The sequence below is a fragment of the Pezoporus occidentalis genome, unplaced genomic scaffold (assembly GCF_034315485.1).
Source record: "Pezoporus occidentalis ecotype Australia unplaced genomic scaffold, CSIRO_AGI_Poc_V1 ctg362, whole genome shotgun sequence".
NCBI classification, from domain to species: domain Eukaryota; kingdom Metazoa; phylum Chordata; class Aves; order Psittaciformes; family Psittacidae; genus Pezoporus; species Pezoporus occidentalis.
Window position 1 is genome coordinate 36,267 of NW_026915614.1, and position 17,851 is coordinate 54,117.

General features: G+C 44.6%; 1 protein-coding gene across 2 annotated transcripts in view; it reads left to right on the forward strand.

Moving 5' to 3' along the window:
• Window positions 1-17,420, forward strand: part of KDM1A (lysine demethylase 1A) — a 28,364-nt gene extending 10,944 nt beyond the window's left edge. For both annotated transcript variants that reach the window (XM_062630971.1, XM_062630972.1), the window contains 16 exons: window positions 2,003-2,081; window positions 3,359-3,451; window positions 4,109-4,215; window positions 6,104-6,185; window positions 6,772-6,866; window positions 8,321-8,463; window positions 9,151-9,241; window positions 9,955-10,089; window positions 10,848-10,921; window positions 11,749-11,860; window positions 12,262-12,394; window positions 13,159-13,346; window positions 13,527-13,641; window positions 15,029-15,156; window positions 15,804-15,950; window positions 16,634-17,420. In XM_062630971.1, the coding sequence (XP_062486955.1) occupies window positions 2,003-2,081; window positions 3,359-3,451; window positions 4,109-4,215; window positions 6,104-6,185; window positions 6,772-6,866; window positions 8,321-8,463; window positions 9,151-9,241; window positions 9,955-10,089; window positions 10,848-10,921; window positions 11,749-11,860; window positions 12,262-12,394; window positions 13,159-13,346; window positions 13,527-13,641; window positions 15,029-15,156; window positions 15,804-15,950; window positions 16,634-16,819 (1,908 nt within the window). In that variant the 3' untranslated portion in view covers window positions 16,820-17,420. The remainder of the gene's footprint in view (window positions 1-2,002; window positions 2,082-3,358; window positions 3,452-4,108; window positions 4,216-6,103; window positions 6,186-6,771; window positions 6,867-8,320; window positions 8,464-9,150; window positions 9,242-9,954; window positions 10,090-10,847; window positions 10,922-11,748; window positions 11,861-12,261; window positions 12,395-13,158; window positions 13,347-13,526; window positions 13,642-15,028; window positions 15,157-15,803; window positions 15,951-16,633) is intronic.
• The last annotated feature ends 431 nt before the right edge of the window (window positions 17,421-17,851 follow it).

The following is a 17,851-nucleotide window of genomic DNA, read 5'->3' on the forward strand; positions in this document are numbered from 1 at the left end:
ACCTCTGAGCTTGTATTTTCTTACTTTGCTTAGCATTCAGTTGCTGTAGTGCTGAGCTATTAAGCCAGTCTGTGGCTTATTCTCACAACAGAACAGTTACTTTACCAGCTTTGATTTCATGAAAGAACCTGTAATGTTGAAGAAAGGAAACTCTGCTTCTGACTGTTTGTAGCATTTCTGTCTAATTCAAAACTTCTCACAACGTAAAACACAGAAAGAAGGGGCAATATTCAAATAATTCACAGGGGAGTTCATGCACTTGAGTTCAGGCCAGCACCTGAAGGTTAAACCTTAACAAAACTTAGACAGTGGCCTTGTGTTTTGCAGGTGATGTTTTTAAATTGTGACAATGCTTTTGGGTTCTTTAGCACAAAAATGGGGTTCAAAGCAAGAAATATTTTGAAAATTGCTTTGTTACCATAGTTAAGAGAGAAAACTCCTTGCATTCAGTTTTTGTCACAGACTTAAGATGATCAGGGGCATCACAGTGTATCAAGCATGGTAGCACCCAGTGCTTAATAACTTAAAAGAGTTATGTGAAATTTCTGCATGGTGGACATCATCTTGCTAAGAATGTGACTTCTGCTATTCCTGTGAAATCCCCCTCAAAGTAACCTAAGTTGTAACTTTTGGGAAGTCATGAGATGCATAAAACCAGACCAGAACATGGTAATGGGGAGGAAAGCTTGGAAAACAGCATGCTCATATGTACAGTGAGTGAGTAATCCTTTTGCAAACACATCAGAAGCAGAGAAGCCTTCCACTGAAACTGATAAATGGCTGGGGTTTGCAGGGCTGTCCTGGAAGAGCTGCACTGCTGGTCTTTGGTCCTTATTCACTATGGAGGAACTTAGAGATGTTCCTAAGCAGGAATGCCTTTCCGAGGAAGACTTGTGAGAGGATCTCCTCCAGTCAGGATAGCAGAGGTTATAGGACAGCGGATGAAGCCAATGGTAATATAAACCCAGTGCTCAGCAGGGCTCTGGGAGAGCTGTGAACTGCAGTGTGCATCCTCTTACTTACAGCTGGCTCAGTGTCAAGGGATTTGAAAATATGGAAGAGGGCGTGAAGAGAGTCCCTGGAGGTTAGAGGAGTTAGACTAGTCAGTCTGATATTCCAGTTTGCCTGGTAACAAATGGAATCAAGAATTGAATGAATCACCTGGTAAGTAAAGATGTAGTTTGGAAAGCTCACAGTAGCTTTTCTAAAGGGAAGTCATCCTTTACAATCCATCTGAGTTCTTCAGAGTGACCAAGGTGACCAAAGGAGATCCGCTTCATTTGATCTTCTGCATTAACCCCCCCACCCCAGAACACCCACCCAGCCAAGTGGGAGGGGGAGTACACCGCAGACATTAAAAGCTGTTGCTGAATTACTGCTGGTTAAAGCATAGCATGAACATTCACAAAGCAGAGTGGAGGCTGACTGATCTGTTGTGGCAGTGCAGGGCAGTTGTGGTTTGAAGCTTTTAAATGTTCTTCTAAGGCCTGCACTGTTCTGGGTATTGTAGAGGGGCTAACGGGGGGTGGAACCAGATCATCTTTAAGGTCCCTTCCAGCCCAAACCAGCCTGGGATTCTGTGATAATTCATATTTCACAGGCACCTCTTCCTGCTTGGTTTTGGAAGTGTCACTGTTCTCTATGTGTTCTTGAGTGTATGTGGGCAGCGGAGCCCATGGGAGTGCCTTGTATCAGTGAAGATGGAGCAGGTGATTCTGGCACTTCCATTTTGTAGCTTTTGTTCTGTGTGTGTGTGTGTTTTGTTGGATGTGTGATGAAGAGATTGCTGACTTGATGTGTTTCCACTTAGTTGAACTGGTGTAGGAAGTTCAAATGGACCCTATTGCACCTTAAAATACACCGGAAGGCAAAGTTCAGTGTGCCTTGGATAGCACTGCCAGAGTGTGACTTGTTAGAGGGTTTCATCTAACAACATTTGGGAGCACACAGAAAACACCTCTTTTGTAATACTTAATGTATCTTATTGTTTGTTTAAATACAGCTGCAGCTCTGGCTGGATAACCCAAAGATTCAGTTGACGTTTGAGGCAACTATCCAACAATTAGAAGCACCTTATAATAGTAAGTTGAGTCTTTTACTGCCAAAACCATACTGTGTGTGTCATTGCTATTGTTTTTCAGTTTTGGTTGGCTAAAAGTTGCTTAAAACCAAGAGAGGGTTTCAGATGGGTCTTTTTGTTAGTGGAGCCCTGTGAGCAGTCATGGCAAGAATGGACCATTGCAGTATGCTCAGGTTTCAGGTTTGTTCAGGTTCATTTATCTGGTAAAGAAATGCATCCTTAGCATACTTCAGAAAAGGCTGTTAACAAGGTGGGTTGGTACAGAAGTTCCATGAGAGTGAATTCCCATACAGCTTGTAAAGCTTGCTGCAGCTTCATGGTGCTTTGCAGCTGTGAGATTTGCTTAATCACAAAGTTTCTGGGAGACATTAAGAAATTGCATAAAACTTGAATGGTCATGGTGAAAGAAGGTAGTAAAAGGGAGGGACTTTATACAAGGGAATGTAGTGATAGAACAAGGGGGAACGGTTTTAAACTGTCAAAGCAGAGGTTTAGGTTAGACATTAGGAAGCTCTTCCCTGTGAGGGTGCTGAGGCGCTGGCACAGGGTGCCCAGAGAAGCTGTGGCTGCCCCATCCCTGGCAGTGCTCAAGGCCAGGTTGGACACAGGGGCTTGGAGCAAGCTGCTCTAGTGGAAGGGGTCCCTGCCCGTGGCAGGGGTTGGAGCTGGAGGAGCTTTAAGGTCCCTTCCAACCCAAACCATTCTGTGTCTCTATGCAAAGAGTGAGGAGCGACTGCTTGCACATGTAGGCCATTCTGACCTTCTCATAAAAGCTCCCAATAAACTGGAAAAGGTGAGGGGAGCCATAAGGAAGTAATTAAAGAAGAAAACAATGCTGAAATGAGTGCAGATACACGTCAAATGCTGCAAAATAAGGAATTATTGTGTTTATAAAACCAAGCATGAGAGCTCGGTGCTCCAGTAATGGGTTGGTTTAACGGTGGTGAATCTCATTTTCTGCATAAAGCTCTCCAGATTTCTGCAGTCAGTTCCAGAAAAGGTGCTCTTCTGCACTAGAGAAATAGAAGCATTTCATGTCCTGTACATGCCCTGTGCAGCTTTTCAGGCAGGATTCAGGACAGCATAAAACCAGCTTGTGGCTTCCAGAAAACCCCTCAGCCCTTCTCAAGAGGATGGAATCTTGGGGAGGGCAGCTGGGGAGCAGGAAGGGCTGTGTTCGGGGTGGTTTTGCTGGCTTGCTGCTGTGATCTGATTGCTTGTGAAGATGTTCTCAGTGCTAAACATGTGGAATGCTTGTGAAACATTCCCATTTTGCAGGTGATACGGTGCTCGTTCACAGAGTACACAGCTACCTGGAGCGGCACGGGCTCATCAACTTCGGCATCTACAAGAGAGTGAAGCCCCTTCCAAGTGAGAAACCTGAATGGTTTTGCTTCATTGTTCTGTGATTTTTCAAGCCAAACTTTTGAGGCTTTTTCTTCTTTTGGGATAGTCATGCTGAGGAGTGCATTTGGCAGTGCATTTGGCTCTAGGGTTCATGGGGTTTATTTGGACCCGGAGGAGCTGTTAATTCAAGTAAATCACTTTGAGAAGGAAAACACTTGCAAATCTTTGGTAGGTAATTCAGGGGCTGTCACTGTTGAATGAGTTATCTTCGTTCCTCATTTGAGGAACAGAAGACACAAACACAATCCTGTACTTGCATCCCCTCTATGAAATAGAAGATGCAATAATTAATAAGAATTAGTTTTTTCTTCAAACATTCATTCTTCAGCAGTACTTTTCCTCCTGTTTTCTTCCTTGCCACAGATGCTCTACTGGTGTATTTTCTTGTGCCTGTCTCACCAAGGAGGACTGTGAAGTGTTTTACTGTTACCATGTTATGCACAAAATTACTTCCATTTTCTTTTTTGTGGCTGTTTGTTTTGTTAAAGAGTTTGTCAGAACTGATGAGAGGGAACCTGCTTTTTGTTCTTGGTGTCTCTTAAATGCAACTTTCATGTAGCTGCTTGCAATGTTGTAATAAAGCACATGCAGAGCCTGTAGCTTACTTTCCCCTCTCCTTAGCCAAGAAGACTGGAAAGGTGATCATCATCGGATCTGGAGTCTCTGGGTTGGCAGCAGCTCGCCAGTTGCAGAGTTTTGGAATGGATGTCACAGTTCTGGAAGCCAGGGTATGAATTTCTGTGCTCTTTCACTTCTGTACAGAAGCTTAACCAGAAACCACATTCAGGCCTAGTCCCTGAGGCCAAGTGGCCCAGCAGCATGCCCAAGATGAGCAAGCTTGCGTGTAGTTACAGGCAGCTGGATGTATTGCTGAGTGCTAAACGTGTCTCACGAGGAAACAGTCCTCTCTGTCCTCACTGGGAGCTGGCAAATACTGTCTCAGGGGTGGACTTGTCAGGTGCTTGTGTCATCAGCTTATACCAGCAACAAGTTGGAATCTTCTTTCATGATTAAGAGAAGAATTCAAGTCTGTGCTTGATGAAGTTGCCCATTAAATAGAATTATTGTTTGGGATTCCCATGCAGTGTCAGGCAGGATATTGTTTTGTACCTTTTAAATCTGCATTAATTCCTTATTTATTACTGTGTGCTTACAGAGGCTTTAAATTTTATATAGAGCTACATTTTGTGATTGTGAAAAATTGGAATTTATCAGCTGTTTTACTTCCTGACTTCATTTTTTGTTATTCATTTACTTCTGATACTTTCCTAGCACAGCATGAAATAATCTGCTTAGGTTAGAGTAATGTTTCAGCCTCTTAAGATTGCTTTGGGAGATGGGGAGCTGCTGCTCTGTGCTTCCCAGATCCCATAGCACTAGAACAAAAGAGAGTGCAACATTGACTGCTTGTCTCTTGCTACCTGAACGTACTGTGGGTTTTTTTTGTTTGGTGCTTTGATTTTGGTGTCTTGGGGGTTTTTGGAAGCTGGAGAAGATCTGTGCTGTAACCTGGGCTTTGTTCTGTGCATATAACCAGTCTGTAGGTCTGGCAAGAGGCTATTTTTAAATCATGTGCAGTATTTTTCAGTCATTTTTCTGTGGACTGCTGCATCTCTTCTTAAGTAGTCAGTGTCTCACCACCCTCACAGGGAAGAGCTTCTGCCTAAGATCTCATCTCAGTCTCCCCTCTGGCAGGTTAAAGCCATTCTTCCTTGTTCAGAGCCCCTCTCCAGGTCTCCTGGAGCCCCTTTAGGTGCTGGGAGCTGCTCTAAGGTCTCCCCTTAAGGACTCAGCCCTTGCAGCATCTCCATGGCCTCCTCTGGCCTCGCTCCAACAGCTCTACGTCCCTCTTGTGCTGGTGCCCCAGAGCCAGATCAGGACTGCAGGGGGGGCTCTCCCCAGAGCACAGCAGAGGGGCAGGATCTCCTCCCTAAGCTGCTGCTCACGCTCTGGGGGTGCAGCCCAGCACATGGTGGGGTTCTGTGCTCAAGCACACACTGAATCCAGGTCATGGGGAGCTTCTCATCAACCAACACCCCCAAGTGCTCCTTATTCAGTTTAAAGTGGTGGGAAGTCATTTGTATGTGTCAAGAATCCAGAACTTCTTCCTGCTGCTGAACTGGGCTGCTTATTCCTGGTTATCTTGATTGGTAGCTGGCCCTTCTGTGGAGAACAGGTAGGAGTAATTGCCTGATGGGTTTTCTTACCCTAAAATTTAGTTTCCATCAGCACAGTTGAATAATTTCCTATAGAGCTGTTGGATTTGGGTAGGAAGTTGGAGGAGGAAATCCAATATGTAACTTCATCTATTTGTGGATGGTGAAGGGTTGGCTGCAGAATCCCAGAGGTTCCCACTGTAGATGTGGCTAAATCTGGCCAAATCTATTTCTATTTCCTTTTTTCTTTCTTTGTTAATGCAACTCAAGCCTTTTATTCCATAACTTGGATGAATTAAGACCAAGTGTTCATTTGCAGAGGTTCTTGGCAAAGCATATTTTATTTATTGACCCTTTGGGTGAGAGAACCCTTGCTCCATGCTGTGGAGAAGTACCAGCAATTATATTTGAGATGTGTTGCTGAATGTTACTGGGGTTTAATCTCTTGTGCTTTTGAAAGGACCGAGTAGGAGGAAGAGTTGCGACCTTCCGCAAAGGGAACTACGTTGCTGACCTCGGAGCAATGGTGGTGACAGGACTTGGTGAGTGGGAAGGCAAATGGTGGGAGAAGATGTTACAACTGTGAAACCTTTTGCTATTTCCTTTCGTGGCCAAAAGAATTGGGTGGGTTCAACTATGAAAAGTAGCTATTTCTGTTCAGCCTCTTTGGCAGTTGGCATTTCTCATCGGTGAATGTTCAGAACAGATGGCAGCCCTCACTGAGAGCTGGGATTTGTGTTGGTGCCGTAGCTGTCATTGGTCACTGAAGTCACAGAGGTGCTTGTCATGTCATCAGACTGTTGCAGATCCATTCTTTTACAGTTTGTTTGTGCTTAGTGGAATTCTTTGCTCTTTCTTTGGCATGATGTCCTTCTGTGTGTCTGTCCTTCTGTCTTCCTTTGCCCACTGTGGTGGTGTCTCTACCTGGCTTCACTGCACTTGCTGAGCAGCTCTTTCTAAAGCTGCTTTACCCAGCTGCCAATGGCCTCTGACTGAATTTCTTGGTAACTCTCATAGTCGTTCCCTTGGATCTTCCAAAGTATGAGCTGAGATTGAGCATGGATTTCTTATTTCATTGCAGACAAACTTTGCAGGAGTACTCTGTTAACTCTACACAATGTTTTCCAGGAGGAAATCCCATGGCTGTGGTCAGCAAACAAGTGAATATGGAATTGGCTAAGATCAAACAAAAATGCCCACTTTATGAAGCAAATGGACAAGCTGTAAGTCTGATGCTGTTTTCACTAACCTTTAAGAACAGAAATAGTATCTCAAGTGTGTTTGTTAGCAGGGTGTTGGCCTAGCAGGAGATGGCTTCCAGGAAGAGGGGAAGGGAGTAATGAAAATGTGTGTCCCTCTTTAGGCAGTGTGGGAATATTCCAGTGTATCTGCACCTACTCTAAAACCAGTTCTTTCCAGTGAGTTTTTGACTTTGCATTTCAGACGTTTTGTGGAATCTGAGTCCCTGTTTGTTGTTTGTAAATTCATGACTCTTCTTCCTTAGACAGTTGTCTTGCTGCACTCCAGCTTCTCTTGGTGTTGCTGCTCCTTTTCCCTGAAATAGGCTTGTTCTGGCTGTTCTGCTTCTGGTTTGTGTTTTAAAACCTGATTAACCAGTGTCATCTGGTTGAATGCATGCGACACTTCAGCACTAATACTCTATAGAGTTGGGATTCCCAAACCTAAATAGCCTCTGTAGCATCAAGGAGTGCTGTTAGAGATAGAAGTGGTATGTTCTAGTTTAGTGCTGAATCTCACACGTGTATTGACTGGAAGCTTTCCCACCTCCTGAATCTTAAATCATGGTACTAAGGGTAACTTCTTTCAGAAGACAGATGAGGATACTCGGCTTCTTGCTAGAGGCCTGAGAAAGTGATCCTTGGCCCACATCTGGTGTGATCTATCACCTGCATCTTTTCCTGCGGCATCTGAGTGAATAGGGTGAATATAATGAATTCAGGGAAAGCCACCAAGGCACAGTAGACAGTTCTAACAGTCAGTCTGCTCTTATGTTGGGAAGCTGCTTCCATCATCCTAGAAAAGCTGGATTGGTAGTTCTTAGTCATGCTGCCCAGTCCAGAAGATAAGTTACTTCACTGAGCTCTGCCAGGCCTTCTAAAGCCTTGTGATTGCATAGAGCTGTCCTACCATCAGAGCAGTCTTTTGTCCCATGGTTAAGTTTCTGGAGCTTTGATGGACACACATTCCAGTAAGGAAACCTTTTGTGTGCCCCTAAGTTGGTTGTTGTGATTTACCAGCTCTCACTGTAGCTCTTTGGCCAGACATCCTGGCAAAGTGACTTTGTGTTGAGCAGCCCTTGGTGTTTGACCGTTTGAGAGAGCAGAGAGTATTGCATTTCTCAGCTATGTTTCTGTTGTGCTCTTGAAGCGTCACTCTCGTTCAGGGCAGGTGGCACCTTTGCTTTGAGTACTGCTCTAAGGATTTATCTGTACCCTGGCTTTTGCATTCCTCTGATTTGGGAAGCGGTGGTGTTTTGAGTTTGTGAATTTACACTGCAGTAGAGAAGGTAACCCGTGTCCCTGCTCTGGGGGCCTTTAAAGTTTTCTCTGTACTTCTCAACTGTCTCGTCTCTGAGGCTCTGAGCTTTCAGGATCTCTCTTTTTCCTTTTTATATTAATTTCTTATTCAGAAGAAGGTCTGTTCCTTTGACTCCTAGGTTCCAAAAGAGAAAGATGAAATGGTGGAGCAAGAATTTAATCGTCTGCTGGAAGCCACATCCTACCTCAGTCATCAGCTGGATTTTAACGTTCTCAATAATAAGCCTGTCTCCCTAGGTCAGGCTCTGGAGGTTGTCATACAGTGAGTGACTTCCCTCTTCATGGCAGGCTTTCCTATTCTGTGGAGGATGTTCCTAAAGATACCTGAGACTCGTGATGCTCCTAGGATAAGCATTGCCCGCTTCTACAGCCGTTTGGTCTTTGCTGGGTTTTTGTGTGTGTGTTGTGTGGGGTGTTCATTGAAACAAGATAACATTGAAAGAAGATGGCTAAAGGAGCAAGCATCTTTTCTTGAAAGCTTCTGAAAATCATTACAGTAACGGATAGATCATGGAATCATGGAATCAGAGAATGGTCTGGGTTGGAAAGGACCTGAAGATCATCTGGTTCCAACCCCCCTGCCACGGGCAGGGACACCACACACTAAAGTATGTCACCCAAGACTCCATCCAGCCTGGCCTTTAACACTGCCAGATCATTGATGTAGTCTGAATTGGAGTGCAGACATCCCACTTACGCTACTTGAAAGCTAATAGTATTTTAATTTGCCTTTTAATAATAGTAGGTGACTCCAGACTCATGTTTTAGCTACTCAGGTAGCTCTTATTTACAGAAATGTCTATTAATTTTCTAATCACCATAGGAGTATTTACTAAAATATCCCATGATGAGCTTTTACTACATTACAGTAATTAGGTTGTGATAATGAGTTTTCTCAGTACTGCAAGGATTTTATGCTGAACTGACTCTCACTTCTCACCTTTTCCAGGTTGCAGGAGAAGCATGTGAAGGATGAGCAGATTGAACACTGGAAAAAAATAGTGAAAACGCAGGAGGAATTGAAAGACCTTCTTAACAAGGTTAGGTGGTGACGTTTAGAACAAGAGGAGAGCATTGTGTTCCTCAGAAAGTGGCAAAATGGACAAAAAGTTCCATGGAAGACATCAGAAGGTTGCCACGGATGCTGTTCTTAAACATCTTTTCATCTAAGCCTTGCCTAGAAGCACTATTCTGACAAAGGACTCTATTTTTGAGGAGGAGCACATAAGCGATTAGGCAGGAGACTGTAAAACATGAAATATGGGAAAAGAAAGGGAGAGGTTGGACATAAGCAGAGCTGTGCAATAGCTTCCTGTAGAGATGTTGATAATGACTGAGGCTTTTGGGGGAGCATTTTAAAATGTAAACTTTCTTTAGCACAGATCTGATTTGTAGTGCAGAAACAGTGGTTTAGGTCTGTCTACAGTGGTTTTGGTTGTGGTAGATGGCATCTTCACTGTTCCAAGGAAGTTTCTCAAATGAAACATGTCTGAGGTCAGCTCTCATATCTTAAGCTGTTTACAACATACTTTGTAAGAAACCAGTGATGTTGGGTTTCAGCTGTGTTGTTTTGGGGTTGGTGCTGTTTATTACAGGTTCCTGTCTGTAGAATTGCATATAAGTAACAACTGGTAAAACCACAACATCTCTTTGGTATAGTGACATAGCTTGAGATGAATATCCATTTTACAGTCACTTGCATCAAGTCTGCTCTTTTTTTTCTCCCTCCCTCCTCCTGCTCCACCTGAAAAAGATGGTGAATTTAAAAGAGAAGATTAAAGAACTTCATCAGCAGTATAAGGAAGCATCAGAGGTGAAGCCACCTCGAGATATTACAGCAGAGTTCCTTGTGAAAAGCAAGCACAGAGATCTGACTGCCCTTTGCAAGGTAAGGGGTGATGTACATAGGGCACTTAAGTTGGTGGTTTCTGACGGCTTCAGCAGCCAGATAAAATTAGCCAGTATAAATGTTACCACATTTCTCACTCCAGCACTCTCAAGAGAATGTGATTGATGGTAACTCTGGGTTATAATACTGATAACTACATTAAGTACCTTTAGGTACCTGAGCTTCATATTAATGTGTTGAAGGCTCACTTTTAGGTAACAGTCTGTGCTGGCTCATGTCAGGCAGCATTTAATTCTTTGAAGGCTAAATTTTAGGTCAGACCTGGTCTTTAGTACTGCTGGGTCTCACAATGGAAATAAAAACTGAATCTGAAGAGTCCTTTCTCTGAGAAGAAGGTGGTTTCCTGAATAAAAGACTTTTTTCTGTCCAAAGATTACAATTTAAAGGCTCTATCTCGACAAGCAGAGTTATTCTCTCCCTCTGTGTATACCTGGGTGTAGAAATAGGCCTTAAAAGTTAACCCTTAAAACCTGTTCTTTTTGTGATAGTGAAAGACACCTTGCTAACCCGAGTCAGGTAGAACCAAGGATCATTTTTCACCTGCTTGTTCAACAGATGGTAGGGCAAAATATGCTGGATTAAATGTTAAAGAAAATAAAGAACTTGATTTCGATTCTGCTAAAACCATTAATCTTCCACTGATTTCTCTTGAGATTTGCTCTAGTCTGATGCTACATGAGATCTTTAAGGCCTTTTACATGGAAACTGATTTTGATGTTAGCTTTTAATCTTATTAGGAGTATGATGAATTGGCAGAAACACAAGGAAAGCTGGAGGAGAAGTTACAAGAACTTGAAGCCAATCCTCCAAGGTAAAGATACAAACTGTAAAAAGAAATACTCAGGAAAGCAGATTTTTTACTGCTTTTCTGTAGAAACTGCTGAGTTTCAGAAATGCAATGGTTTGCTTTCTTTTGATTATGGTAACTCAAGGGGTTAGGAAGGTACAAACATGAAGTTTGAGCTCCTGCAGCTTTAGAACTCCTTTTCCTTGTTTTTGGAGGTGACTTGGATAAAAAGGTTGCATTTCAGTAAAATCCTGACTGTAACCAGTGCCTGATGGTGGAAGCCTTTGAGATTTGAAATCCCTGTCAATAATGGTAGCATGCCAATCCTGCCTATATTGGCAGAATATTATTGTTTTGTGCTCTGTGTGACTACACTCGGGTTTTAGTCATTGTCTTATATATGGTACTTAAGCCATTATTTATAGAGTCATAGAATGGTTTGGGTTGGAAAGGACCTTAAGATCATCCGGTTCCACATCCTTGCCACGGGCAGGGACACCTTCCGCTGGAGCAGCTTGCTCCAAGCCCCTGTGTCCAACCTGGCCTTGAACACTGCCAGGGATGGGGCAGCCACAGCTTCTCTGGGCACCCTGTGCCAGCGCCTCAGCACCCTCACAGGGAAGAGCTTCCTTGTATCAAACCTGAACTCCTCCTGTTTAAGTTTAAACCCATCACCCCTTGTCTTTTTTTTTATTTCTAAAGTTAAGTTTCTGGCTTCCCTGAAAATACTTTACAAGAGCTCTGCTTTGAAGTGTGACTGCTGGGTTCGATGTTCAGCTTTCAGGAAGGAGGCTCGCACGTTTGAAACAGCAAACTGAATGTCTTTGTGTTGTGTTTGGGTTTTCTCCTAGTGATGTTTACCTGTCATCAAGGGACAGGCAAATACTCGACTGGCACTTTGCAAACCTAGAATTTGCCAATGCTACACCCCTGTCTACGCTTTCACTGAAGCACTGGGACCAGGTAACTAGTTCATGTATTCATTCACCAGTGCACTAAGAACTTAAACTGAGTTTATTTCGTTCTCATGGAAGCTGCTCAATGTTAACAGTTTCTAAACCCTTCGGTGCTCTCTGCTTTTATGCAGATACTGAGCTCTTACACGATGATCATTTGCTGATGAAATTCCAGGCAGCTTTTTGTGAGTGCCAGAAAAGCCTCCCTCCAATGACACTGACTACTGGAAGTTCCCATACTTATTTCTTGACTAATAAACAGAATTTCAAATCTGTTCAACTCACTTTTTTGGGGGGAGGGGGAGTTTTGGAAAAAAAAAATGCCTTTATGTAGATTTGCTGCTTATTTTCTGTTGAATTAATGTGATTATATTATAAATCCAGGCTTTCTATACATTGCTGTTTTAGGATGATGACTTTGAGTTCACAGGCAGTCACTTGACTGTGAGGAATGGCTATTCCTGTGTGCCTGTAGCCTTAGCAGAAGGCTTGGATATTAAATTGAACACAGCAGTTCGCCAGGTTCGCTACACAGCATCAGGTAAAGCAAACCCCTCCTCTGGAAAACTGCTCCGAGGGGCTGGGATCACTGAAATGAGATTTCAGTGCCTCCAGAAGCAGATGTGAAAACTGATCTCTTGCAGACCCTCCCATTATATATTTTGGGTTGGATAAATCACATTGGTGATCATAATGAATGATGAGGAAGCTCTTAGAGAGGTACTGATCTTCAGTGGGTTTTGCTCATTTCTGTGGCTGGTTCAGCATGATGCTTTTCAGTTACATTTGCTGATTCACGTTCATGCTCCCATTTCTTTATTCAGTGGTTGAAATGTTTGGAGTAAGAGGTCTTGGACTGCTTTAAGACTTGGTGCCCCAGGATCTGGTATTAGAAGTATGAATGAATGTCACACGAATTCAGGCAACTGGAAGGACTGTATCTTTCTGATGTTCTTCTGAACATTGGGCTTGGGAAACTCTCAACTGGGAGAGCAACTCAATGAGAGGCTCACTGCCTGCTTGCTATTTGTTTATGCATATATTTAACTATATTTAACTGGCCTAGATGAACCTTTAGGCTTGTGCCAGTATGGACATTTTCAGATGCTGTGTAAATTGCACTTTCTGGAAGTGAGCTTTGTGGTCCTTAACATTCAGTAAAAGTAAAGTAATTGTTAGTGTAAAGCTCTCTCCATAAATGAAAAGTTTTCTGATGTGGATATGTCTTTATGGAGTTTCTCTAGGTTTTAATGCAATGCTCTTGCCTGCTGGCCCATGGAATGATTGTTTTCTCTCCCTTTCCAGGTTGTGAAGTGATAGCTGTAAATACCCGATCTACGAGCCAGACTTTCATTTACAAATGTGATGCTGTGCTGTGCACTCTTCCCTTGGGAGTATTGAAGCAGCAGCCTCCAGCAGTACAGTTTGTGCCACCTCTTCCTGAGTGGAAAACTTCGGCAGTTCAGCGTATGGGGTTCGGCAACCTCAACAAGGTGACTTGGTCATTGAGGGAGCTGCAGCAGGGCAGGGGATGCTTAGGAGGAGGCTGGCTCAGTCTGTGTGCTGGAGCTCTTGCTAACCAGCAAACTGTAGCCTGCGAGAGCACGCAGACCTATGGAAGGCAGTATTTTTTCTGTGCACTCCTCCTAATTCCTGATTCTTTTTGTGTCTAGGTGGTGTTGTGCTTTGATCGCGTCTTCTGGGATCCAAGCGTCAATCTGTTTGGTCATGTTGGTAGCACTACTGCAAGCAGAGGAGAACTTTTCCTGTTTTGGAACCTGTACAAAGGTAGCTGCGGTGCATCTCTACTCTTGCCAGTGTCTTATTTGTGAGTTTCAGGTCTAGAAAAGAGCACTTTTTAAAATGCTGTTGGTGTTCACGTACGGATGTGATAAGAAAATCGTATTTGTAGGAAGACAAGTGGAAGTATTGAGCATGCAGGTTTCAGTGGGGCAGACTAGAGGCTTTGCTATAGCTCTGTTCCTCTTGCTGAGCGTTACCATTCCAGCTTGATGGGCTGCAGGGCCATCCATATGGTTGAGATGCAGTGGAAATGCAAGCTGTGGTGTCTCCAGTGGATGAGCTTGTTTCCTGTTTGAGCAGCAAAGCAGCTTTGACTGGACTGTGAGCCTCCGGAGCTTCTCTCTATTAAATGCTTAAGCAGGCAAAAGGTGTTGCCCTGCCTGTTTCTGCAGCTGGACTTTGCCATTAGTGGTTTTGTTTTCCCTGCAGCCGGTGTCTGCCACCAGAAGTTGTCAGAAGATGCTTTCAGTAAGCACGCTGGTTTTGTCGATTGCCGTGGAGCGTACTAAGAGCAAAGCTGTGTGTACAGTGAGCACTGTTAAATGGGTTCTTTTTTTGGGAGATGACTGTTTCAAGTACCAGAGGGCAGGGCAGGTTTTTCTTTTAACTGGGGAAAATGGCTGTGCAAAGAAGGTGCCCTTCTAGGGTATTCGTTAAAATACCTGTAATTCAGGGTAATTGTTAGAACGTTTGGTAAGACTTGACTGGAGAAATACATGTTGTGAGCCTTGGATAAGAGGGCTGTTTGGGTGTCTGCTTTTGTGGCTTTAAGATGTCTCTATTACATACTTAACACGTAGTAGTGGGGTTTTGGTTTATATAGAAAGACCATCTCTCACACAAAGGTTCTGCTGCTAGATTCATCTTCTGTATTTCCTTAGCCGTAGCATTTTGGGCAGAAGCTGTTTAAACTGAACAGATTGAACAATCCAGAAAACAAATCCAGAAGCAAAAACCCTAGAACTGTCACAGCACATCCTGTATTAGCTCTGGGGGAGTTCTTTGAAGGTCTTCTGTTGGCAGAGAACTGGTCTCTGAGAAGTATTTAACGATGGGTGGGTGAATGAAGTGGAACTCAGATGAGCAGACTGCATGTGCTTGTATGGCTGTGGGTGACCTGTTGTAGTGCAGACAGGAATCTTCCCAGTAGTTTCAGTCTGTTTGAGGTAATGACTGCTGAGACCCTGTAGCCTCAGGAGCACTGCATGTCCTGGGGCAGCTGGCCTGTGCTCCAGGTGCCTCTTGCTCCACTGTGCTGTTGGGTTATTGAAGTCTCTTTCAGGCCAAGGCCTGTTCAAGTCCAACTTGTCAGATTAAGACGATTGATGGCAGCGATTCACTTGTGTTTTCTCTCTCCTTCCCCACACCCCAGCACCGATTCTGTTGGCCTTGGTAGCAGGAGAAGCAGCAGGAATCATGGAAAACATCAGCGATGATGTCATTGTTGGACGGTGCCTTGCCATCCTCAAAGGCATCTTTGGGAGCAGCGCTGTGCCTCAGGTCGGTACAGGCAACATCTTAGGTACCTCCTCCATGGTTTAGAGTGTGCTGTGTTCTATAGGTAGTGCCCTGTGTGTGTTCAGGGGTTTGTGAGAAGGGGTTGTTTGTAGGTTTGGGGTTGTTTGGGGGGTGTTGTTTGGGGCTGTTTTGTCTGGGTTGTGGGTTGGGTTGAGTTGGGTTGGGGTTTTTTTGACTCCAGCTTTTCCAGACTATCAAATACTTCCATTCATTTTTCTCCCTTTTGCATTCCTGGGGTTACAGCTGAGCTGTCCATGGCTGGTGACAGCGCTGCTTGGGTACTCCCTGCCATGGTCTGCACCTTCTCTAAAGTACAGTGAAGCTCTTGACCAGTGAACTGCACAAGAAACTGGTCTGGCTGGAAAGGAACTAAAAGGGGGAGGAAGGGAGTAAGCAGCAGCTGTGTGCAGGAGGTTCTCATGACATAATGCAAGGAGTTGAGGTGTTGACAGCAAAGACAAGTTCTTTACCTTAGTGTGTATGTTCTCGTGGAATACAAACTTGGAGCCACCATTAATGTTAGCCTGAGGGCTTGGTGTCCTTTATTCTTGCAGTTTGTGTGGTTTGTGTTTTGCAAGATCCTTAGGCCTTGCCCTGTGGCAGCAACTGAGGTTTCTGTCTTGTCTCAGCCTAAGGAAACGGTGGTGTCCCGCTGGCGCGCTGACCCGTGGGCCCGGGGCTCCTACTCCTATGTCGCAGCCGGGTCCTCTGGCAATGACTATGATTTGATGGCTCAGCCGATTACTCCAGGACCAGCCATTCCGGGTGCTCCGCAGGTGAGAGACGTCTCTGTTCTCCTCAGTAAGACCTCAACCAGGGGGATTTTTCCACGTGATTCACACCCCTCTCGAAGCACAGGTTTAGGTTACCTGCGCCTTTTGATGATGATTAGAACCTGTACAATGATTCCGTTTTCCACCCGTGATTTCTGCCTGCCCAGGTTTGGTGCAATTTCTTTACTAGAAAAAGGATTGTTTTACTCCAAGTCAATTTGGCAATATCTGAACAGAGTATTACAATGCCATGCATTTATTGTGTTCATACGCCGTGTTTAAGTTGTCCCATGCCCATATTTAAGTGAGTTGTAGTGATTTGAAAGCGTGAAGGCCCGAGTGGGAAGAACAGGAACCAAAAGGTGTCTCCCAGAGTGGGAGTGAACCCAACAAGGCATTAAGTCGTGTCCAGTTCACTTTGAAAGGATGAGGTTTTGAGAGCAGTAGCCATTCTGATAGCACCAGCAGAGTGCAGCTCTGGCTTTATTTAGGGTCTTTTCTAGTGCTGTAAGTCACTAATAAATGTAGCTGTGGATAAAATTCTTCTCCGCAGCCTGTAAGAGGTGAAGTTTTTCTCCTTTATTTTATCTAGAGGACTTCTAACGTTTTCTTCAGGTGTGTTTGCTGCAGGCTCTGGGGGAGCATGAGCAGGCCCTAACAGCGGTGTTTGTTCTCTGCTTCCCCAGCCGATTCCTCGCCTGTTTTTTGCGGGGGAGCACACAATTCGCAACTACCCCGCCACCGTTCACGGGGCTCTGCTGAGCGGGCTGAGGGAAGCCGGCCGCATCGCAGACCAGTTTCTCGGGGCCATGTACACTTTGCCTCGCCAGCCTACGCCGGGCGTCCCCCCCCAGCAAGCTGCCGGCATGTAAGGGAAGTGGAAGGTGTCGGAAGAGGAGGGACAAGACCCCAGTGCTGCTGCTGGGGACTCTTTGGGATGAAGATGCTCCCACAGCCTGCAGCAGTGCCTGCGGCAACAGCTCAGCCAGGAGTTGTGTGAAACACTTCCATTAGCATGGCCTTACAAGGACTTTGGCTCGGCAGAATCTCTTGGTGCTCTTTGCACTGTCGGTGCACACAGTTCTGTGCTACCAGGTCAGGGGCTTCGTTGGCTCTGTAAATACTTTCTGAAAGTCAAGCTTGTAGCTGGAGGATTTTTTAGGTGCGTTTGTTTGGGGTTTTTTGTTGAGTTTTGTTTTCTACCTGTACGTGCATTTACAATTTGGTAACTGCACAAGGGCAGCTGGTACCTACACCTAGGAGCTTAGTGTAGAATTATTATTATTATTAATTCTGTGGGTGCTTTTTTTTACTGTTTTGATGAACAGTATTTATTGACCAGTTCTATTCTTACCTGGCATTTGAGAGTTTGATGCAACTGGTTTTCCCCCTCCAAAGTATCCATTGCCTTCTACCCCGTATGCATCCTGTTCTAGAAAGAAAGCTGGTATTAAATACCTTCAACAAATGAAATCATCAGAATTGGGTATTTGTAAGTTTAAAAATGATTTGTATTTGTTTCTATAGAAAGAGAGTTGCCCAGGCAGGAAGTTAGCCAAAGGACCTGAGCAGAACAAACTCTGGCTTCAAAGAACCTGCTGGTGCCTGGTAAGGGTAACAAAGCCCACCTGGGAGCACATTGCTCCCACTCATCTCCCTGCTCATTCTGTAGCTGAAGCCCACCACAAACAATCCAGTGGGGTTTATGAGGACTTATGGAAATACCTATTTAGTTTCCTACACAGGGAGACCTCCGAAATGGTGCCACCAACACAGCAATCCCCCTTCCCTTCCTCACCTAAAACGCGTTCCGGAGATACCCACGTGTAGGTGATGCGCAGCTCCTGCAGTACCGCGTGTGGCCACACGATGGCATCTCCCTCTCACTGGTGTCCTACCGGGCA